Genomic DNA, 23,583 nt, shown 5'->3' with positions numbered 1-23,583 from the left:
ATGTATTATGCAACCACCAGCTCCAGGCTAACACATTTTAAAGGATGTGTTTTGTGACGTAAAAGTATGACGACACAGCAAGTGTTAGTGATAATGAACAGGATTCCACATTTACTAAGCTGTATTAGTTTCCTTTTTTTTAAAAACAGAAAGAAGACTTTTACTTGCCAGCACAATCTGTGAGTGTTCTAACCCTGAATATAATTAGCCATTTACTATGCTAATTTGTTAGCATGGAGCAATGGGGGTGAATGATGTACTAGGTACATACTTCTGGTTTCAGTGTGCCAAAGCAAATGAAAAATGAGTCACAACAACACAAACACAGTTGTTTGTTTAATTCAGCGGAGTGTTTGTTGTGGTGTCTGTGAATGAGAAGCGCCTGTATCTGACAACAGTGGGAATCAATGAGTGTCGGCATGGCTAATATATCAGAGAGAGCCTTATGCTTTTGAATCTAGTGAGGTTGTGCTCTCTGTCTAAAGTCTTTCTGCTCAGAGATGTTGATATTTGATATTAGTCATCAGATGCTGACAAGAGGCTGATAGTTTGACCCCATCACCAAAGGCGAGCATCGACCTCTCAATCAAAACGAGACTCTTAACCTTTTTCCTCTTCCTCATCCCTACATACACCTCTGAACATCGCACTAATCCATCCTTTCAACTTGTCTTTTGACTGCAAAATACAAGAATCCTTGGCCTTCTGTCTTCACATCACACCTAAGTTGAGTCTCATTTGTGACCCATGTGTCATGTCTTAGCACACTAATGGAGATTCTGGCACCAAGGAAGTGCTGTCACTTGATGAATCTACATATGCACAGTCTATCACAAATAAAGTTCTTCATGCAGCCTTTGTACTGCTTACTCAAACTGCTCACTGTTTTTATATAAATGACATGTATTTCTGAGAAAATATAACTTTATTCTTTCACACTTCCGGGCCCAACACTGCCCTCACCTTAAGCCATTTCTCCCATTTCTTTGATCACTGCATTTACTCCCTTCTTTCGGTCACTCACATCAGTTCAATCTGATCCAATTCAAATGTGTTTTATTGGTCAAAAAAGAAGTGCCTCTTCAAGCAAAAACTTCTCTCACTCCCTCTCCATATCTGTACTTCTTTTCATTCACTGACTCAACAGGCCAGAAAAAACATCTGAAACCATCTCTCTGTTCGATCCATTCTTCAACATTCAGAGTTTAACTGCGTGGCCCCCTTTTTTTCTGTTATTTCTAAACATTTAAAACTGAAGGATTGCCTTCTGTCCACCAATAGTATTAATTTGATAATTACCTAAACAATTAGTAATGAGCCTGATCATATTATTTATTCTATTGATGCATATATAGTGATATCTTAAAGCAAACAAATGGTCATGCAAGCACCTCTTGACTGTTAAATCTGACCTACCTCAGTGAGGTGGGGGTTGGGGTTGAATCCACACTGGTTGCAGACAGTGGCCTTGCACTGGGTGCAGGTGTTGTAGTTGGGTACAGCCGGTGGGTTAGACAGCTCTGTGGTGGTGCACACTGGGCACAGCTTGCTGCTCGGCATGGGTGCTATCTGTGGCACTGAGTATGGTGAGGTGGGTGTCACACCACGGTCAGGAGACAAAGAAGGAGACCGACCTGTCCTGGAGCCGCCGGAACCACTGAAGTCAACTTGGAGGTTTCGGCGAGAGGCATGTTGACCAGGACTTTGACCTCCATGACCCCCCATGCTAGACCCAGCTGGACCGTGACCCATCCCTTGACCAGACCCTGGGCCCTGCCCCATTCCAGAGGCCTGGCTGGACTGCATATGTCTAGGAGAGGTAGGAGCTTCGTGAGTGGCCAGGCGGTAAGGCTCACCAGCTCTTGGCCCTATTCCTCCACTGCCCATTCCTCCTCCCATTCCCCCCATTCCTCCTGCTATTCCCCCCATTCCTCCTCCCATTCCCCCCATCCCTCCTCCACCTAATCCTCCCATTCCTCCCATCCCTCCTCCCATTCCCCCCATCCCGCCTCCACCTATTCCTCCCATAACTCCTCCCATTCCCCCCATCCCGCCTCCTCCCATTCCTCCCATCCCACCTCCTCCCATTCCACCCATTCCTCCTCCTCCCATTCCTCCCATTCCTCCCATCCCACCTCCTCCCATTCCACCCATCCCTCCTCCTCCCATTCCTCCTCCTCCATGGCCTCCTTGTTGCATGCCAGGCTTGGGACTACCCACTGAACCCATTGGACCCCTAGAAGAGACAAAGCAAAGGAAAAAAAGTCAAAATCAGACGTTTCTGTTAAAATCTCTAAAACAGAAATTCATTCAACCTTCCCAAAAAGTGACAGCACACTGGCACTGCAGGTTAACTGATATTTAAGGAATTTGGATCAGGATATTGTTTCTTACACTCACCATAACCAAAATTATACTAAGGCACAAGTGTCATAAACAAATAAACAGTGGGCTTCTCTGGAAGGCAGTGTTCCAGCAGTAAACATTGTTGCAAATGTTTTCATAAGTAGCTTACATTGTCTACATTAATCTAGGTTCTTAAGCAGAATTACATTTATTTGTGGGTAACAGTCGAGATTACATTAAAATATGCCCAGTTAACACATCTACTGTATGGCAGTCCTTCCAGGATGCTTGTATTATCTGTATATAGGATAATAAGTTCATGGCTGATTATTGCTGGGACTAAATCACTCTGTACTGAAACACCAAAACATTGCCATTTATTTGTTTCTATTTCTTGCATATAGGTCAGACAAAGACTAAAAACTTTTTGTCTACAAAGGCAACACTGTATGTATTGTTGTAATAAGTAAGAAAAAATAATGATTATTGCTTTGGTCTGAGTTTACTTTGATTTTCTCTTGTCTAAACAGGGTTAAAAGTAAACATGCAGGCTTAAATATAAAGATGCATTCACTTAAAGCTTTTAATTAGTCAGGCTAAAGACTCTATTTTTAACTTGGAAAGGCCAAGGCCAATTAACTTCTCATTAGTGATCACAGTTGACACCCTCAGATGAGAGGAAATTGGTTAGGATGTTCAGGAACAACCTGGGAACAACTACTCCTCAAGCCTGCCGTGATTTAGAATCTGCTGTAACACCAGCGCGACTGTCCACAGTGAGTTTTACATCATCATGGACTCAAATCAAATCAAATCACTTTTATTGTCACATCACATGTGCAGGTACATTTGTACAGCACATGTGAGTGAAATTCTTGTGTGCGAGCTTCACAAGCAACAGAGTTGTGCAAAATACAATAATGTAAACAAGCAAAATACAAGAATGGCTACATCTGAAACTAATAAATATATGTACAATATATAATAGTATATGCATTTCTGGATGTGTATACTGAATATTTTTCTACGTGTGTGTGTGTGTGTGTGTGTGTGTGTGTGTGTGTGTGTGTGTGTGTGTGTGTGTGTGTGTGTACACATATTTTATGTGTACACATATTTTACAAATTAAATAGTGTAAACAATAAAAAAAATATATATATATATATATATACATATATATATATATATATATATATATATATATATATATATATATATATATATATATATATATATATATATATATATATATATATATATACACATATATGTATATATGTATGTATGTATATATATATATATGTCAATGCTTTTGCATTCTTTCGGAAATGTAGCTGGGTAATTATGTCATTGGCATCGATGAGCCACTGTCAATATGTGACATATTGAAATCGCATTTGAATTTGCGCTTGTTTTTTTGCTTTCACTTTGCAATCGCGTGAACTGTGTATAGAGAGCGACAGCACTAATTGGTGAGTGATGATAATTTGCGCACCAATTCCTCTGACATCGTCTTATCAATTGTTAGCTTACTATGCAAACATGACAAGTGAAATCTCCCGCAGCAAGCTTAAACATATGAGAGGTTGATCGCGCAGAGAATCGCTGACCGTTATGTGTGGGTGTGTGTGTGTAAAAGCAGCAGGATGTCAGGAGTCCGAACCACAAAAGAAGCACGTATTCTCGGAAAAGTGGTTGCAGGAGGTGAGCTGGCTTCAAACAAATGATGAACGCACAGAGATGTGGTGCGGAATGTGCCGTGAAAATCCCACTCTAGCGGACAAAAACAGTGCTTTGCAACTTCTTATCTGGTGCGCGTCTTTTATTTTGACAGCGAATGCGCACATGCGGACCACTTATGTGCACCCGTGTAAATAACATAATGTTCTGCCAGGTGTGTTGTTGGTTTTCTCTCGATTTCTGAGTCGACAAGCGCCTTTGTTACTGGGACCAGTCATTTTAAGAAAGGCCCCCATTAGAACCCATGAGAAATCCAAGAAATGCATTATTGCTCAGTCTGCAATATCTTTCCCAGAACAAACACCAATTGCAAATAACATACTCAAAATAAACCTGAAAAATCTGTTTAGAACAGCGTACTATGTTGCAAAGAGTGAACTACCACTGGCAAAATTTAGCAGTCTTTGCAAACTTCAAAAAGCAAATGGCCTAGATCTTGGTTCCACTTGTCTCTTACCCGTGACTTCAGTGGAAATTTCAAATTCAGGATCTGACACAGACTGATTCATGTCCTACACAGTTCTTACAAGTTCATAGAAATTTCTGTTCAATTAGAACCAAGTATTTGAGTTGATGATTGTAATTTTTATACAATGTTGTAATTTGTTTTTCAACAATTTTTTGATTAATGTTTTGTTTCCTTTACAATATTATACTTTAATGTATAATATTGTAAAGGAAACAAAACATCAATCAAAAAATTGCTCTCTTTTTTATTCAGGCTACTTAAATTTATTTTGGGCTACCAAAAACTGAAGAGTCCCTGCCCAAAGGGCTACCAGGGATTTTGAAATTTTGAGAGCCCTGAGATATATTTATTTTTTTAATTACTTTTGTTTCAGCAACATTAAATTTAAAAACTGTACTTTTGAGTTAAAATATATATTTATAATTTTAATGAATGACAAATTAAAAAGGCATGAACATTTTTTTTGTATCGAAAAAATATCGAACCGTGACACCAAAGTATCGAACCGAACCGAACTGTGAATTTTGTGTATCGTTGCACCCCTAATATATATATATATATATATATATATATATATATATATATATATATATATATAGATAGATAGATATAGATATATATATATATATATATATATATATATATATATATATATATATATATATATATATATATATATATATATATATATAGATATATAGATAGTATGACGTTCCCCACAATGAGTACATGTTAATTTCTGACCACAACTTTAAGCCTCATGGTTCATTCAAATATATTTTCTGCAGCTGTGGAAAAGAAAATGAAATGAGCAGCGCTGGGATACCAAACACAGCTTTGTTTTGTTTTTTTATTTAAAGTACTATTAAATGAGTGGATGAGTGGAGAATTAAGCCTATAAATTTTTACTGATTCTACCAGAATCAATTATCTCTTCACTGCCAGAGAAACAATGGCAGCAGCAACTTTAAAAACCAGCAAAAGAATTATATATTCATTCACTGGACTCTGAACATCCACAGGCATAAACAAATTAACAGAACAGAGCTGGCTGTAGCTAGCCAACACACACACACACACACACACACACACACACACACACACACACACACACACACACACACACACACACACACACACACACACACATCATGATTCTGTAGTGAATATTTGAAGTGAGTCTTACTGACATGTACAGCATTAAGCATTCAAAGAAAAAAATATTTCTGACTTTTGGATATTTAGTGGTGAAGCATTAAAACATTTTTGCATGTGAGTCTCAATCCATCTATCCATCCATCTTCTCGAGGTTTTGGGGGTGGGAGGGGTCGGAGGCAGCTATCTATAGCCTATCCGAGGTAATACGCAGTACGCCTTAAACAGGTCGCCAGTCTATCTCAGAGACAACAGAGATTCAAACAATCGTTCACGTTCACAGTAAAACCTGTGGGTAATTTTGAATGACCAACCACCCTAACATGCATCAGACTGTAGGATGAAGTCAGAGTACTTGGAGAGAAGGTGCACAGGTAAGGGGATTTTAACCCAGGGCCTTCTTGGTATGAGGTGACAGAGTTAACCATTCCAGATATAAATACTTTTTCTTTAATTCAGCTAATTTTAAGCACATTAACAAATTAAGACAAGTGAATCAACACGTAATGGATTGCTAAAACACTAACTTTGTGTTCATGTCTTAATTCAAAACCCCAAAGAGTTGCTGCTCTAACTAGCCTCCAGTGTGTACACTAGTGTACAGTATGAAGCGTTCACACAACGCACCCCACAACGAACACAATGCATGTGCAAAGAATTATGTTTTATTCTGTTTATTCTTTTTTTATTACATGTGCTGTTATTAACTGAACGGGTTTTGTTCAAATGAAAAATGTTGATTTACTCTGAGCTTCAGCGTCACAATGGAGACTGACAAATGTTTCCGTCTATTTCTCCTCTCATCGAAAAGTTTTCTTCTTGTGGATACTCCGTCTGTGAAGAAATATCTGTCTGCCTCTATTTTTTCTCCAGTTTTCTATCTGTGCTTATTTTCTATCATTGACCTTTGCAATTTGTAAAAAAAATTCTCTTGCTCCTGCTCTTTTTGCTGACTGTCTAACATTTTGTTGCCTGTCTGTCTCTACCCATATCCTCGCTCCTCTGTTGTTTTGTTTTTCCGCTCTCTTTTTTTGTCTTTTGTCGATTCTCTTCTTTTTTCTCTCGCGACATTTTCATTTCCGCTCTTGAAAGGGAAGTGGCCCTTAAGCGACCCTGTTTGTCTTTCCTACACAAAGTCTGTCGGTCAAAGAAACAACCTTTTCTATTCTGAAGTGGAGATGAAAAAACAAACATATTTACCAGAAAAACAGAGACACTGAGTGTCAGTGTGTATTTGTGTGTGTGTTTTATAGAGAAAAGGGTGACTCAACAAAAACCTACAAGTTCATTCACCAAGCAGAGACTGAACAGCACAAGACTTAAAGCTGACAGAGAAATGGATTATAGGACAGCAAACATAGGGTTGATTCTGATTGTATTGAGCTATCACTACATGGTCTGTTTTTTAAACCACTCTCTAGTCCCTTAAAGCCAGTATATTTATTGCCTGGTATATACCCACAACACTGGCCCCTAAAAAATCCATAATTTAATAATAGTATGGTGTATACAGTACAAGCTGTTTCAAAATTTCTTCCATAATAAAAAAAAAAACATTTCAGGGACATGAGACTTAGCACTGAGTGGCATGGCAGCTATCAGTAATGCTCCAAAAGGATAAAAAAAAACGAGAGAAGTCATTAAAGTAGTCATTTTCCACATCTTCCTGTACTCTTTTCTTCTAGCTAGCTATTAGCACCAGTAAGCTGGACTGCTCTAGTGTATTTACAGTCCTCCTGTGAAAAACTAAGTACACCCCATGATTGAGTAGCTTGTAGAACCACCTTTAGCAGCACTAACTGTTTCCTGTATAACTTTATCAGTCTGTGGAGGGATTTTGGCCCTTGCTTCAGTTAATTGAGATTTGCAGTTATCTGTTGATGCACAGCTCTCTTGAGGTTCCACCACTGCATTTCAATCAGACTGAGGTCTTTGACTGGGTCAAAGCAACTCTTTGATTCTTTTCTTTCTCAGCCACTCTGTTGTAGATTCGCTGCTACGCCTGGGATCATTGTCCTGAAGCATAATCCAGTTACAACCAAGCTTTTGCTTAGATGGCCTCATATTTGACACCAAAATATCACCCAGTCATGAACATTTGTCATGCTAACTGATACATGTAGAGATGTAAGTTTCAGGTGTTTTTGCACTTTCTCTGAGCATTATATGTTCTAATCTTGGGATGAATTTCCAATCCTGGGTAAACTGTGACAAAACGCCAGCACACACCAGAATACCTATCAAAACTTCTGCTTTTATACAGGTGATCACACTTGCTGATGATTAAGTCAGATGCACTGGATTAGCATCACTTTGCTGATAATTCCAGTGAAAGCAATAAGGGTGTACTTAGTTTTCCTTTTCCATGTGACTGTATATCTTTGATGCTTAATATTTTTCTGCCTTTTCACACTTTATCTTCCATAAATGGACCACCACTGTGCAATACCAATTCTATGTGCAATAACTCAACTGTATATACATAACACTATTTATTACATATTACTTACGTCTTGTATATTGTACATTTTATATATATATATATGTTTTTCCCTATGTTAATACTGTCCATGTGTACATAGTGCTGCAGAACTGTACCCCCCCCAGCATGTTTACACTGAGTAGGAGATGCTCTGTATCTCATTGTACAACTGTATAGTGACAATAAAGGCATTCTATTCTATTCTATTCTATTCTATAAGCAGAGCAATTAATTTAAATACATTTTTAAAAGAAAAAAAATGAATTGTTTTCGTATCCTTAAAAATCACTATTTGAAAACAGTTTTTCATGCATACTTCAGAACTAATAGTAAAAAACCCAAAAATGTAAAGGTTAAGGAAAATGTTGTTTTCAAGAAGACAGCATCATGAATTGCTGTGAGTGTGGTCGACATAGGTGACAGTCCAAATAATAGGAACAGCCTTTCTCTCTGTGTGTTTACACAGTTTGGCTTTGCATCACACTGGAGACATTCATCACTGTCGCAGCCAGCCTTTAATGACCCAGTACAAATGCTTGTTCAGTCAAAGTGATTTCACCCACTCCCATTATAACCCTTAATTTACTCTGATTGTGGATGAGAGGGCTAAAGCTTGTCTGCCAATCATACATAAGTGACATTGACAGAGACAGATGAATTCAGAGGGGAAGACACAAACAGAGAAATGAGATGAAAATGTCACAGTAAGCAAATGTTAATCTGAGTGGTACTTCTTCATAAGCTGGAGTATGCCTAAAGGATGCATCATTATTGTGGTCACTTTTCAGACTGATTAGTAATCAGATCAGCTCTATATTGTCAGAATCAACTTTGACTAGTCTGGACTAAATGCTGACAGGCATTATTCTAAATTAATTTTGAGTCATTTTTTATTGCTATTTTTGACCTACAGCTGCTTAGCTGAGGCTTTAAAAAAATCAAATCTTTTAAAGACAAACATCTACAGCTGTTTTAGACTGGCTAATTCCACATTTTAGGTGTTAAACCTATTAAATGAGTACCTGTTGTTTTTTTTTAGCAGTACTTTATGTGTTCAGTGGTAGTTTATGTAGATTTACTGTTTTATTCATAAAAATTGGATTTTTGCTTCCACTACACTTCAACTTGTCATCTAAGTGATTACATTTTGAAATTGTACTTTTACATTGTTCACTGAATTATCAGCTAAACCACTATTGAAAATATGACTGATGACATCAATTCATAATTCAGACTTCATTTGCAATCCTAGAAAACCCCAGAGGAGATGCTTTCACTTGCTATTGATCTTAGTTCTAGCATCCTTCTCTGCCACTTTATATGCAAAGCAAATAGAGCTTCAGGTGGGATTTACCTGATCTTATTCTCCTTAGATTGATCCATTCCTTTTGCCATCTCAGTACTCGAAGCAAAACAACTCTATTTGGATTGTTGGTGGACCCAAATTAAACATCTATTTCCTCCTTCTCCTTCATTCCTCTCCTGCCTCCATTTCTTCCCACTCAGGGCTATGGGAGAATTGCTTTTGTACGGCCCATTTATTTCCATCTGCATCCTCTTCTCTCCCATTATTTTTTTTTTGTTCTTTCCTCTTCTCTTCTGTTCCCTCTTTCTCATCCCCTTCTCACCTTTCAGCATTTCCTCTCAGTTCCTGACGCATGGCTCAGACTACAGGAGTTTTGGGCTGCTCGATCCCAAATTCACACCCTCTGATATTTATAGGGGGAACTGGATCCAGAACCTAAGTCAGTGTGGATGCTCAGACCAGATTATCTCACTATATAGGTAATGAGGCAGTCTGCACAAAGACAGTGAGGTCTGAAACTGAAACTGCATGAGACAAAAAGCTGCTGTAAAGGTGCTGAGCTTAACTCTACAGAGTAATGCTAACTTTAGCTAGCATACTATTGTTGTATGTGAGTTGTGGACTGAGTTGAAGAGGAGCGTGTGTGCACCTGCCTTGGACCTTCCCTCCCATTCGGACCTCCCTCCACCCCCTGGAGCCTCACTGTATATATGTATATATCCTCACTTGGTGCCACATTGTAAATAAATCCCTCACCTTCTCTCTAAAACTTCAGAGTCCTGCGAGTGAGTCCTCTGCCTAATAATCTGTGACACCTGTATTGTCTGCATCTCCCCAAACATGTTCTCATCCACGTTCACGAAGACTCCGGCTCTGTTTTATCCCATTTAGAGTAAAGCTGTTTCCCACAGAAGCCACTTCAAAACTGTGTCTGTCCAGTTCCACCCACTGTAGTTTACAAATATGACAACCTTCCTTTGCTCCTCCTTTTTCCTTTTGTTGTTTCACATTTATGTTCTCTTCTTTGGAAAAACTCTCAGTAGATATGAATATTAGTTTGGCAAAAGTTCTATAATTGTTTACTAAGTGCATTCTGTGCACATTGTGGATAAACTGGTCTTTGATGAGAAGCTGATGGGTGATAAATTATGATAAATTAACAGACTATTACAAACTTCCATCAGTGTCTGCAGTAAGTGATGGTACCTGCAGTGTCTTAACCATTAAACAGGCTAATGTAGGAGACGGATACGACTGGCTTCTCAAAATATGTCCGCTGTAAACATGCTTCTGCAGTCAGCAGCTAGGAGACTCGACACAGACCCAAGATACAGTGAAACAGTTATCTAAATATTGTGTTTCCTGTCTGTAAGCCCAGAAAATAAAACGACGAGGATGTTCAGTCTTTTAAAATCAGTTACATTACAGACAATAGTTATGTTAGGCTGTGTTCTGCCAGGGAAAACTGACTATGTCAGAATAACAGCAACATAAAAAAAAACTAAGGTTGACAAAACATAACTTAATCATATGTTAATCCAACAGGTTATTTTTTTAGTGTGGCGGTTCACATGCTGGACATTACCTGATATTTTAAAAATAAACTGAATGAAAAACAAGCATCTATTGATTCTCATGTGGGAGAACGACACCTTGGCACACCAAAGCACTTTTTGTAGGAAGTGAACAACAAGAACTTGGCAAATATCCACACAACTACCCACGCACAAACATTTATATTAGAGCCTATCATTGTTTTTAAGAGTGAGTGGGCAGCTTCGCACGCTATTATCTGTGTGACAAGACAGAGTAAGTCTGAATTAAACCTCAAAAAGTTGTTTTTAGGTCATCTAAATTCAATTTTACAGACAGACAGACAGATAGATAATATAGCATTAAATTACAACAACAGATGGCTCAAGGTGCTTTATATTGTAAGGTAAAGACCCTACAGTAACACAGAGAAAACCCTGTAATAATCAACAATCAGACGACCGCCTTTAAGAAAGCATTTGGCAAAAGTGGGGAGGAAAAACTTCCTTTTAAGAGGAAGAAACCTATAGCAGATGCACAGGACAAACAGGTCACTGAAACTAAAAATTTGCCTTTAATTGCTGATTGGTTCAGTTAATCGGTTCTTATGATCAGCTGGCCTAAACTATTCATGCAGTTTTGATAAGATTGGGCTTCATGTGATTTGGATTTTTGATGCTCACATCTGTGCCAGAAAGTGAGATTTGTAAAAGGCTGGTGTGGTAAATTCACAGTGCAACTAATGAGACAGTTTCTAGATGTACATAGATGTAAATAGCTTGAAAGTGTAGTTTATTTTCTTAAGAAAACAGGTTGTGCTAATACCAGTCTTTGTACGTGGAGATTATATTTTGTGGCCATCTGTTCACAGCAATGTACTCAACAAACTAGTTGTTCAAAAAAAGACAGTCAGTTCCTTCATTGTACATGCAAACATTAACATCTGTTCATCTAGAGCTCAGGTTTTGCAGTCCTACCGTGACCAGTATTTAACATTTTGACCCATGTTTGCAGGGAAGGTGTGCAATGCTATCATGGAAAGTCACCATAAACAGATGAGAATACTTTGGCTTCCACTTTATGATTAAAACACATCTAAACAATGTACGCAGCTGTATAAAAGCAAATGGTAAATGGACTGGTTCTTATATAGTGCTTTTCCAATCTATCTGAGCTATCAAAGTGATTTACTTACCTCATTCACCCATTCACACCCATTTGCACAAGCACTTTTTTCTATGCTCTTTCTAAGTGCTTTCTATCTAACACGCGTTCATACAAAGTATCAGAGAGCAACTTGGGGTTATTATCTTGCCCAAGGATATTTGGCACCGCTAACCAGTTAGCTTTTTGTGATATTTAAATTCAGCACATCAAAATCTATACGAAATAGAACGTTTTTCAACACAGACCTCGGATACAATAATACATCTTGCAGTCAGTGATAATACTATCTAAGATATGTCAGTTGCTTAACCTAACAGTATGCTATAACCTGTGCGTATTAAGTCTCAAGGCGATAATCTTGTCTTTCATGGTGAAAATGCTGTCCTGTGGTTGGAATTTACGATTTAAATTTTAAAAAGGAAGTAAGAAAAGTATTCATGTTTCATGTTTTAAATTAATCCCATCTCATGAAAATATCCTTTGAGATTGGTGTTGATTTGGGTTTGTTTATTCATACCAATAAAACAAAACGTTCTCCAACTTTTGCATCTGTGACAGCTTAAGGGTTTACCATGTATACTGCTTCAAATTCTGCAGACAGGGTAGTTTAATCTCTTAGCATGTACTCACTTGATAAAGACAAAGCTTTGACTTAATGAGGGAATGGCAACACTTTAAACAGCTGTGCCATTCTCTGTGGGTGTGGGGCACTTTCACATATGCACATTTGGAGGCATATATTCAAGTGCACCATGTACAGGATGCATATTTATGCAAATTTACAAGCATAAAAACATTACAGTAAACACACAGTAGCAGACGAAGATCATTTTTACCAATCGGAGTCACTCTGAGGTAGTACACAGTAAGAGGCTTTGCTGCAAATGTGGTTGTAATGATCCCACACAGTGCTGAGAAAAGGCCAAAGCAGCCTGGATTTAAACATCCTACAAGGCTAAATAAAGTGATATCAAGGCCTCCTCCCCCAAAAAACTGACACCTACTCTGGCTTCAGCTAAAGAAAGTTGTAGATGGTTATGGAAATATTACTGTTTTATCCTGAAACAGACCTGAAGGACAGCAGAAACAAGTTTGCAGCCTTGTACAAAAAACCTGCCGCGCATAGGATCATTTCAGCTTATTCAAGTCCTTGAATTGGACCTCTGGTTTGTGGTGTTGGTGCCTTTGAAGCATTTTGAAACTCTTTTTAAATCATCTGATAAATGTCCAATATGTTTGATACAAAGATGTGCTCTTATTTTTTGGATGTTTGAATTTGTATATTAAATATTAAGTCGCAAATATCTGAGTAAGTGTGAGAAATCCAGACAGTCTAGCTTTAACTTATCCAAATTTGGTCACAAAAAGAACATTTTAAAACAAAAATATTTTAGAAAAAAGTACATAAATAAGAAGGTGGCGGTAAAAAAGATCAGACTCTAGGATTCTATAGACCACTCCACCAATCAATAGGCGATGTCAGGATGGCTACAGTCTATTGTATAATTATGATGTGTTGCCATTTTAGAGCAGCAGTGCAATTAATTACTCATATATGAGGAGGGTTGACCAACCTACTTTCAGTTTCAGGTATTGTCAATAGCAACTACTCCTGCAGTTTTTGTATTTAAATATAAAACACCACGTTATAAAAGAATAATCGTTACGCAAGCCAAGAAAAAGTCTTCAGGAACACCACAGGTACAATAAAAATTCTCATTTAAAGCACATTCACTGTGATGCCGTGCAGGCATCTCACACTAGGAACCTGATAGTTGCTGTGATTTACAGCAGGAAAGGCTCGAGACCAGCACTTAGGGCACTAAATGGATTCTATGATACCCAGGTGCCTGTCTATGCATGTACACACACACAGCTACTGTAGTGGTTCTCATCAACCAGTATTTCTCCATCCATTCAAATCTGATAGCATTAACCCCGGACACATGAATGAAGATGCTATAAATGATAACCACTGCTGCATCACTTAAACATGTCTATGAAAAGAACCAAACCAAAAGAAGACAGATGGGATTAGTCTGTGTTTTCATGCATTTATACACAGATGTAGCATACAATAGACCAAGATTGCTTGATTGCAGTTGCTGCTGCTAAGGGTGGTCCAACCATTTATTAGGTTTGGGGGGAAATCAATTTTTCACACAGAGCCATGTAGGTTTAAAATGTTCTTCCCCCCTTTATAATAATACATTCATCTTTGTCTAATATTTAAATTTCTTTGATGATCTGAAACATTTAAGTGTGACAAACATAAAAAAAAACAGGAAACGAGGGAGGGGGCAAACACTTCTTCACACTGCTGTATGTGTATCTTAGCTATTATCATGAACGCATGTTCGTGCGAAATCTGCATCTTACTCGAGCAATCCTCCACCTGAACAGTGTGACAAAATGATAGTAACCCCCTGCACACCTGTCTGAATTTATCTCTCTGCGTGAGAAAAAACTCACACAAACCATTTTCAGCTGTTGGAGATGCCATCAGCATAACAATGCATAATAGACTGTTCATTATAACCCTACAAACACAAACAGAAAGACACAGCAGGCTTCATCTAAGCTAAGGGCTTGGAGTAAGGAAGAATCCAGTAGGCATAGGGGATTTGTACCTCTGTGTACCTACGCCACAGGTAGCCACAAACCTTTCTGAAACCCTCTGTTGTAGCTTGTGCCATAACCTGATGTGCTCCTCCCTAGAAATGTAACTACAAGTCACCATCAACACTTTCTGACAACAGCATTGGCCATTTGTATTTATTTATTGTGGCCTCTATTGTAGGCAAATATCTAACCAAGCAATCAAATGACAGCATGATTTTCCTGCACAGCCCGAAAATGGTCCAAAAAAAAAAAAAAAATATCCAGTGAGTGGTACTTCTCTGGTGAAGGAGTGGAAACATGTTGCCTGGTCTGATTAATTTGGCATAAACAACACGACAGCACAGATCCTTCCTACCTTGTAATAATGGTTTAGGCTCTTATGGGGGATATTTTCTTGGCACAGTTTGAGCCCTTAGTTCCAGATAAGCACTGTTCAGATTCCACAGCCTAACATTGGGTAAAGCATCGTTGGGGTGTGGTGGAATGGGAGATTATCATCATAAATCTGGTCATTGTTAGGTACAAGGGGTTCCTAATAAAATGGCCAGTGAGTATATACATAAATGTATAGCTCTGTCACACACAGCCACACACTGTACTGTTGTAAAGAAAGAAAAGTTAAATAAACTGATTTCTAAAAAGGACAAAATGATAATATATGTATCTTATATATTTAGCTTACTGTCTATTTGAAAAGCTGGCTGGCCATGTGACCTACCAACCTGCTGTTTAACAAGCTTAGCATATAGCAGGATCCTTGCTATATGCTCTCTTAGCGTAGTGAGTGATTGATTGGGCAGCAGAATGACTGATGAGTGAAGGATTAGCATGCTAGCTTTTTGACTGACAAGATGACCCACCAGCTTACTTAAGATTAACTGACTAAATGACAGGATAAACTTGACTGAATGCATTTCAACCTGGATTTCCTGTGGACACACTGCCTTGTAAAGCCAGTAAACTATCCCAAAGACAGGTGATAGGTGAAGTAATATTAACAGTCGCACTGTGGCCTTCTTACTACTCCTCTTACCATCTGCCATCAAATATAGGCAATATTGCCACATTAAGACCCAAAATAATAATCTTATATATATCACACATCTACACAGGGAAAGTATTCAGCTATGTTGCCTACAAATTACCTTAAACTAAAACAACGTTTTCAAGATCAAATGCATTAATCGTAACATCTTTTCAAGTCTGCTGAATTTCTAACACACGTTGTCTACTGCTCTCAAAGTAGACAGCAGGGAAGTTTATGTTATCGTTGTTTTGCACTTTTCAAGTGCAACAAGTGATTTTGAATTGTGTATTTTCATGCAGGCTCAGATATTAACTGTATTAGGAAGACAACTAACAAATGCTTGACTGCTTCTTTACCTGACATTCCAGCTTTTCAGTTATATTATCAACAAAATGTTCTGCTAACTGTTAGCGAGCTATCACTAAATTGAACTGATTGTTTCAAGTCTCTGACTAGATGATGTAGGATACTATTTGACTCGCCAAGTCTCTCACTGATGATTCACAGTACAGCTGTGATGTGATTTCTCCACTAATGACAAGCTGCCTGTCTGCGTGAATGAGTGGCTACCAACGTACCTGCTCGGCTGACTAGCTCTGCTTTAGTTGGCTTAGGCACCGACATGAAAGCAGCCATATTCTGACAAACAGAAGCTGGTTTTAAAGTGATCAAAGGGACTGAGACACGGGACAGACGAGGGGAAAGAGAACAATTATCAACTTAGCATGCTGCTGCACACTTGGAAACCTCTTGTATCCCCGCCTCACTTTCCCCCTCTATGCTCCCTCAGAACGTAACGTATCAACAAAGACACATATTTATATCACCTGTGCCATGAAATCAGGGACCAAAACATTTATTTAGTATGAACATTGCAAATCTCATCAGTATTATAATTTTGCCAAGGGTCTGAATAAGTCTAAAATGTGACTAAAATATTTTAAAGAAGGATGAATAATCTCAAATCTCAACTCTATATTGATCTGTAATCTGAAATGACCACAAGCAGTTTTTTTTATTAAAAAAAATCATGGAAAAGGAATGAAAAACTATAGGTTTTTTTTCACAAGCTACCTTTTTTTTCTTACATTTTGGAATAAGAAAATTCCACAGCACCAGCGGGGGTTTAAAGTACTTTCCCACTCACGGCAGAGTGAACTTCTAAAACATCCTTACCCATTTCCTCTCCACTGTAATTGGAATTCTTGTCGGCAGTGCGTTGCCTTAAGGAGAAGCAGTGAAGGAGTGCATAAAAAGAAGACACCCAAAAACCAAGAAGAAAAGAAAGAAGATGGAGAAAGTTTGTGGACCCATGACAAAGAAATATTCAACTGTTACCAAAATGAATAGAAGAGATGATGCAAGGTATGAAGAGGATGGTGGGGCTCCACCTACATCTTCCTCACCCACATCATCACATTATGGTAAAACAAAATGCAGCCACACCTCTCTTTCTTCTTCTCTTTACAGTGTTTGTCCTTACTCTCCCCGTCTCTCTCTCGCCGTATGATCTTTATTTACAAAGAGGCTTATTTCGTTTTAATACGACTCATTTCATAATTACCCCCATTAAACAAACCAACAGGCCCAAAAGGGGATTAACAAAAACAAAGGCAGCAATGTGTTGCTGGTTAAAGGTAAGGTTACATCCACCGTTCGAAGCAGATAGTTTACAAATATTTAACGTTTGGTGGGAAAAAAATAGATACGGCTAGATAAAGTATTTAGTATTTAGTATTTATTTATTTATTGTCATTGTCAAGAACAATGAAATTGCGTTTGGGGCTTCCATACAACCCAAAAAAAAAGAAGAAAATAATAAATACCCCTTAAAACCCAAGTGTACATATTTAACCCAGTGTGACTCCAATGCAATAAGACAATCCTTAGCAATAATGTTCGTAGAAATTCAGACAAAGACCTGAGAAACATGACAAAATACAACAATGCAACCCATTCAATATTATTGTACTGTGAGATATGATATCAGATATGATAGTTATCTATTTAAGAAAGAGGGGGGGGCAGGAGGGGGAAGAGAATAAAGATATGATGCACCAATGCAGACCAGTTCATTGCTATTAAGAAGTTGGATATGGTTATTGTCCGTGAGAGGGGGGCAGAGAGTTCAGGAGCCTCACAGCCTGTGGATACAGGCTGTTGGCCAGTCTGGATGTTCTGGCCTGTATAGACCTGTACCTTCTCCCTGAGGGCAGCAGATGGAAAAGGTGGCGCGCAGGGTGATGTTGGTCCCGCAGGATACTGTGCACCCTCCTCAGACAGCGAGTGGGGAAGATATTACTGATCTCTGGCAGCTATAAAACTTTATTGTGCCAAATAAATATTTATAAAAATTCCCTTTGAACGTTTTACAGCTACATAATTTTTTTTTTTAAGGAAAGTGAGACCAGAAGAAAACCCAAACCCAAGTAAAAATGGATTAATGGGGAGGAAAATTATTTGAATGGTTTCAAGAGCTTGATTGCTAAAAGTGAAAAATTTGAAGTCTAATCATTTCAGTCTGACTTTGCCTGCAAGGTTTTATGGTCAAATTAAAAATTACTTATCGTGGGGTTTTTGCTTCTTTTTAAAAAAAAAAAAAAGCAATCAAGGCTCATTTGAGAATTTAAAAAAAGAAATGCAGTCATGTTGTAATCAGCAAGCAACAATTACAAGCATAATTTAACTTTAACTTAAATTTGGAAGTCGTTGGTGATGTGATGCCAAAAAAAAGTTGTCTGTTTCCATGGCAACCTGGCCCTCGATCACACATAACAGAGTTCTCAGATTAAAACTGTGTCTTTGGCAACGCTTCTTGATGGTGTCATATACACTTTGTGTTTTGTTTTTTTTCTACACGTGATCATCAGTGCACTTCCTTTAAAGACCACTTCTCACTATCAATCGTAATTTGCACCAACCAGCCGTCTCTGTGAACCATGCCACAGCAGCAGCAGGTTATTTCATGCTGTGTGTGTAATAAACGGATTAATTTGTGCTGCTCAGACTCAGAAGGGCCAGTAAATGGGGCAGAGTGATATAAATAGAGAGTACCTCACTCTAGCGATCTGTATTGCCTGACACAGGTTGCTGCAAAAGAGGTAAAATACCTTTTTTAAACCATCATCAACCTCATCAACCTGACGGTACCGTAGCCTTCCTAATTGTGCATCTTCGCCACGATTTGGCCCTTAATCTTTTACTGTTTACCGTCATTCTTTCAGTTTCCGGCATATCTGTTAACTTTGCATTTAAAATTTGCCAGCATTGCCAGTTACTCTTTTCCTCTTCGTTATCTTGAATTGTGCAATTATTTTCATACTCTAACCTTCAAAAGTGTTGTTGTTGCATCTCCACACTGCAAAGCACAGTTATGCTGTTGCTAATTTGATGTTTTTTTCAGGCTTTTGGGCATCAAATATTTACATTTTTACTATTATTATTTTTTATGATTATGTGACTGTTCTTCTGGAGTTAGTTGCCCTGATTTGCTGCCCTCTCACAGTTGTAGCAGGCTGGTAGATTTAAAAAACAACCCTCAAAAAAGTTGCTTAATGTTTAAACATAGATAGACAAATTGTTGAAGTAGTACACCTGACTTGATTTCATCACATTATTAGCCAACTGCCTCGCAGGGGCAAGGACAAATTAGCAATAGGCTAATTCTTCTTACCAATACACGCGTTAGCTAAAGGCTTTGGTGTAACATTATGAGTGTGTGCTGCATTTAATCAGCCTGTTTTAGATTTAGGTGAGTGGTTCTGAAATAAGATCTTGGGTTTTAATTGTCTTGCAAGTGGTCTGAAGGGCAGGGAAATCAGTGAGTACTCAGAGGGCTCTGTCACCTTTCAATACAAGCAGCATAAAATCTATAAAGGTGAGACTGGAGTTATGAGGTTGCTGTGTGATGGCGAGGATATGCAGCCTGTCCTTGGCAGAGCCACAGCACAACAGAACTGCTGAGCCACAATATGTCCTGCTGGATTTGCCTCCCTCTCACTCTTCCCTTTATTTTGCTCATTATCTGTCATGCAGGACTGTCAAACAAAATCAGGGACAAGCAGGGAGACTGCTCAGAGAGGCCTTCAGAAACATGGAGGTGTTGTACCAAAAGTGAAGTAGAGCTGAAGGGCTCAAAGGCAGCTGCTCACTTCACAGCCCCAACGTTCGTTGCATTTGTCACTTGTAATTATTCCTTTGCCTCATGCCTTTGCCTTTAGATACTTTTTTTTAAAATGGTTACTGGGGCAACCAGTTTGCACTCCAGTATTTATTCATGTATTTATTTATTTGGAAAAGATATTAACTAAATATATTATTTAAATACAGAACAGACCTGTTAACACCTTTGAAGCTTAAATTCCTTACCAAAAAGATGAAACCTCCTACGGATATAAAGCAACAGAGCACCAGCATTACAGCATTTAAACTTTGTTTTAGTTCTGTTTCGGCTCACGCATCTGTAGATGCTAAAGGCTCCTAAATTACCTGCTTTGCTTCAAAAAAATTCAAATGAGAGCGGTAAGTGTAAACCAGCGAAGAAGAGCAATTATCAGAAAGAAGGAAAATAGAGCTGAGAGGAATCCCTGAGTTACTGTTAAGTTTGCTCTTTTGTTACAAGTCGGGCATCATTAAATTCAACATCACATTTTTTTATTGTATATATAATGAAATATATAATTTAACTGTATATACAGTTATGTATATGATTAAAGCTCAAAATCCAGGAAAATTAGGAAAAAAAAATTTTCTCAGATTTTATAGTAGAAATAATGTGGCTGACCGCTGCTGGTTAAATAACTTGTTATATAGAGTCGCCCAGTTGTTGTTGTTTTTTTCTTTTACATTTTAACTGTTTGTAAAGAAGAAAGCCTCTAAATGTTTTACAACAACTCTTGCAATAGTGACTGCCAGAATCAGAGCTAAAGTGAATGCTATCTTTGCTACTGGAAGCAAAACACTGTAACACTGTCACTAGGTTTATTGAACCATAACCCTTAGGTGAACTAAATAAACCTACAGAAGGTTAATCACCGGGAGGGCAAGCAACTTATCACTTTTAGAGGCGCACATAACAGATATAATAGACGCTCTGTGGCTCACAGTTAGCACCGTGGAGTTCCCCTTAGTCTTTTATGGCTTCTAATGTTGACTGTCTGTTAAAAACACAGATGTTTTTCACACAGTTTGTGATCTCCTCTACTGATGACTCACTCAGGAGACTTTTATGTCTTCCAAGTGTTGTAAGTATACCCACCACTGTTAGTCACTGAACAGCGTCTCTACAGGAAATGAGCATGACTTTACTTCTATACTGTAGTGCACTGTAAAAGAAAATTGTAATATAAAAGTATTTTACTGTGTATTTTACCGTTTTGTACTGTTCTTCTAGAATATCATTAAATTTACATGAATAGACTGTGATTTTACATTTCAAATGTAAATTAATGTAAAATCAATGTAAATGTAATAAAACATAATTTTCTTGTTTTTTAAATGTATCTGTCTGTACATATGCATATTTATATTGTTAAAATACATTCACAAATGTATCATAATTTCACAAATATTTGTCCGTTATTTGAAAGATTGAACTGTTAAATTCAAATGTAATGCTATGGAAAAATATATAAAATGATTCTTATAAGCTTTTTTTTACATCAAATAATTATTATTAATGTTATTTAGGGCGATCGTGGCTCAAGAGCTGGCAGTTCACCTTGTAATCAGAAGGTTGCCGGTTCAAGCCCCGGCTCGGACACTTTTGGTTGTTGTGTCCTTGGGCAAGACACTTCACCTACCACCTGCTGTTGATGGCCAGAGGGGAATTATGACGTGGAACTATAAAGCGCTTTGAGGGTCTCATAAAGCACTATATGAATGCAATCCATTATCATTTAAACCAACTGTTAACTGTATATTTCTGTACATTTAAGTATTATTATTCATATTGCCACATTCATTGACCTTGTTTATAGGTAATTTCATTGTTTAATCACATTAAAATATTCCTAATTTAATGTTTAAAAGTACTTGAAAAAGGCAAAATCCCATGTAAAATTAGGGCAACAAACTGTATTGTCATTACTGAAAATAACCGTATTTTCATGGGAAAGTTATTTCCTGTTATTTTATGGTATTATTTTGGTGCCCCAGCTGCCAGAATATCACTGTTTTTTTAGGATTTTTTTTTTTACGGTGTGTCGTTTCAGAAATGTTCTGCTATTAATGGCAAAGAACTTCTCAGGTACTGCTTCTTCTTTTTCATTTAGCAATATGTTTTAAAGTATAGTTTGATACAGATTTTAACACAGCACCTGTGGAACGTTTGAAGACATTTTAGTGGAAGTGGCTGTAAATCTGAGATTTACAAAAAAGCATTACATGAGTTACTTCACACCTTCTGGAAGTTGTAAAATATTTGTTACTGGTGCGAGCTGGTTTCAGGATGAGAAATATGAACTTGTGTTGCTCTTGAACTGAAACCTTTTTATCTCTTCATGAACTACACTCTTTAGATCAGCTTGACTGATACAGTCTGTCTGTCTGACAGAGTGCTGCAATCCATTTTATCAGTTTTCCTGTGCTGTTTCTGCTCTTTCTATACACACTCTGTTTTGGGGTTTTTAGATGCTTTGCTGTGTTTAAAAATCAATACTGCTAAACACATTTTAAATGGTCAAAACCCACAGCTGACCACTGTTTGCTATATTTGTCAGGGACACACTTAAAGTGTTTCCAAAATCAAACAGAGTATAGACGTTTTTGTTTACCCAACACCGGAACTGGATTGGCTGATTACTGGATTCATGTACAAAATCCGACAAGTCAGCATGACAATAGGAACAGAGACTATAGCTTCCTTTGAAGCTGCTGAAAACTGCTCACAAACCTTTGAACACATCATCCAAAGTGACCTAAATTCAAAAATCCCATTTTTTCTTAATTTCATGCTGATAACAATAACATCCCCTTTGAGTGCCGTTCGCATTGCCAACCCCCCCTACTGAGTCCAAATGACTGCAGGAAGCAGAATCGTACTGAAAATTAAACTGAGCCATTCAGATGAAGCTGTCGCTCTGCTCGTCTTCCTCGTAGGATCAACATAAGGTATGTAAAACAACTCATTTTGACAAGGAGAAATTAGTGATTTGGGGTTCAAACTTAATTAACAGCATATATTGGCCATGTTTTACTGACAGAAATTCAGTTTCAGAATTATTAATCTTCATTCATAACTAAGACTATTTTAGGAGTCTTTTTTTATTATATTGTATTGTATTGTATTCATTGTATACATTCCTTTTTCCAGATCTTGCTACTATGTGACAGGCTGTAGCTATGTGGTTGTAACAAATGCTTAAGCAGCTTCAAGCTACAGGCAAAACCCATCAAGCTACAGGCAAATGACATACAGGCAAAGCACAGGCGCCAGCGCAACACAATTTTTGGGCCATTTTCTCCAGCTAGCGCTCCAGCAAGCAGTCAGCTGAGTGGATGCAGTGTCCCAGTTAAAAGGGACTCGTGCTGGTTTTGTAAGGGGGTCAGTAGTCCAGTAGTTTCTAGAAGCTATTCGGATATTCTAGTAATTGCTAGCGGGTATTATTATTATTATTATTATTATTATTATTATTATTATTATAATAATAATAATAATAATTATTATTATTATTATTATTATTATTATTATTATTATTGTTATTATTATTATTATTATTATTATTATTATTGTTGTT

At 37.8% G+C, this 23,583-nt stretch overlaps 1 protein-coding gene across 1 annotated transcript in view; it reads right to left on the bottom strand.

Annotated features, from left to right (window-relative positions):
- The window catches only part of bsna (bassoon presynaptic cytomatrix protein a), a 163,234-nt gene that overhangs the window by 126,817 nt on the left and 12,834 nt on the right, over positions 1 to 23,583 (bottom strand). Inside the window, exon 2 of the mRNA XM_080899736.1 lies at positions 1,417 to 2,236. Within this exon, the coding sequence (XP_080755862.1) occupies positions 1,417 to 2,236 (820 nt within the window). The remainder of the gene's footprint in view (positions 1 to 1,416; positions 2,237 to 23,583) is intronic.

This window comes from Rhamphochromis sp. 'chilingali' (genome assembly GCF_963969265.1).
Source record: "Rhamphochromis sp. 'chilingali' genome assembly, chromosome: 12".
Taxonomy (NCBI): Eukaryota; Metazoa; Chordata; class Actinopteri; order Cichliformes; family Cichlidae; genus Rhamphochromis; species Rhamphochromis sp. 'chilingali'.
Note: the sequence above shows the minus strand (reverse complement) of the source record. Positions and strands in the feature narration are given on the sequence as shown.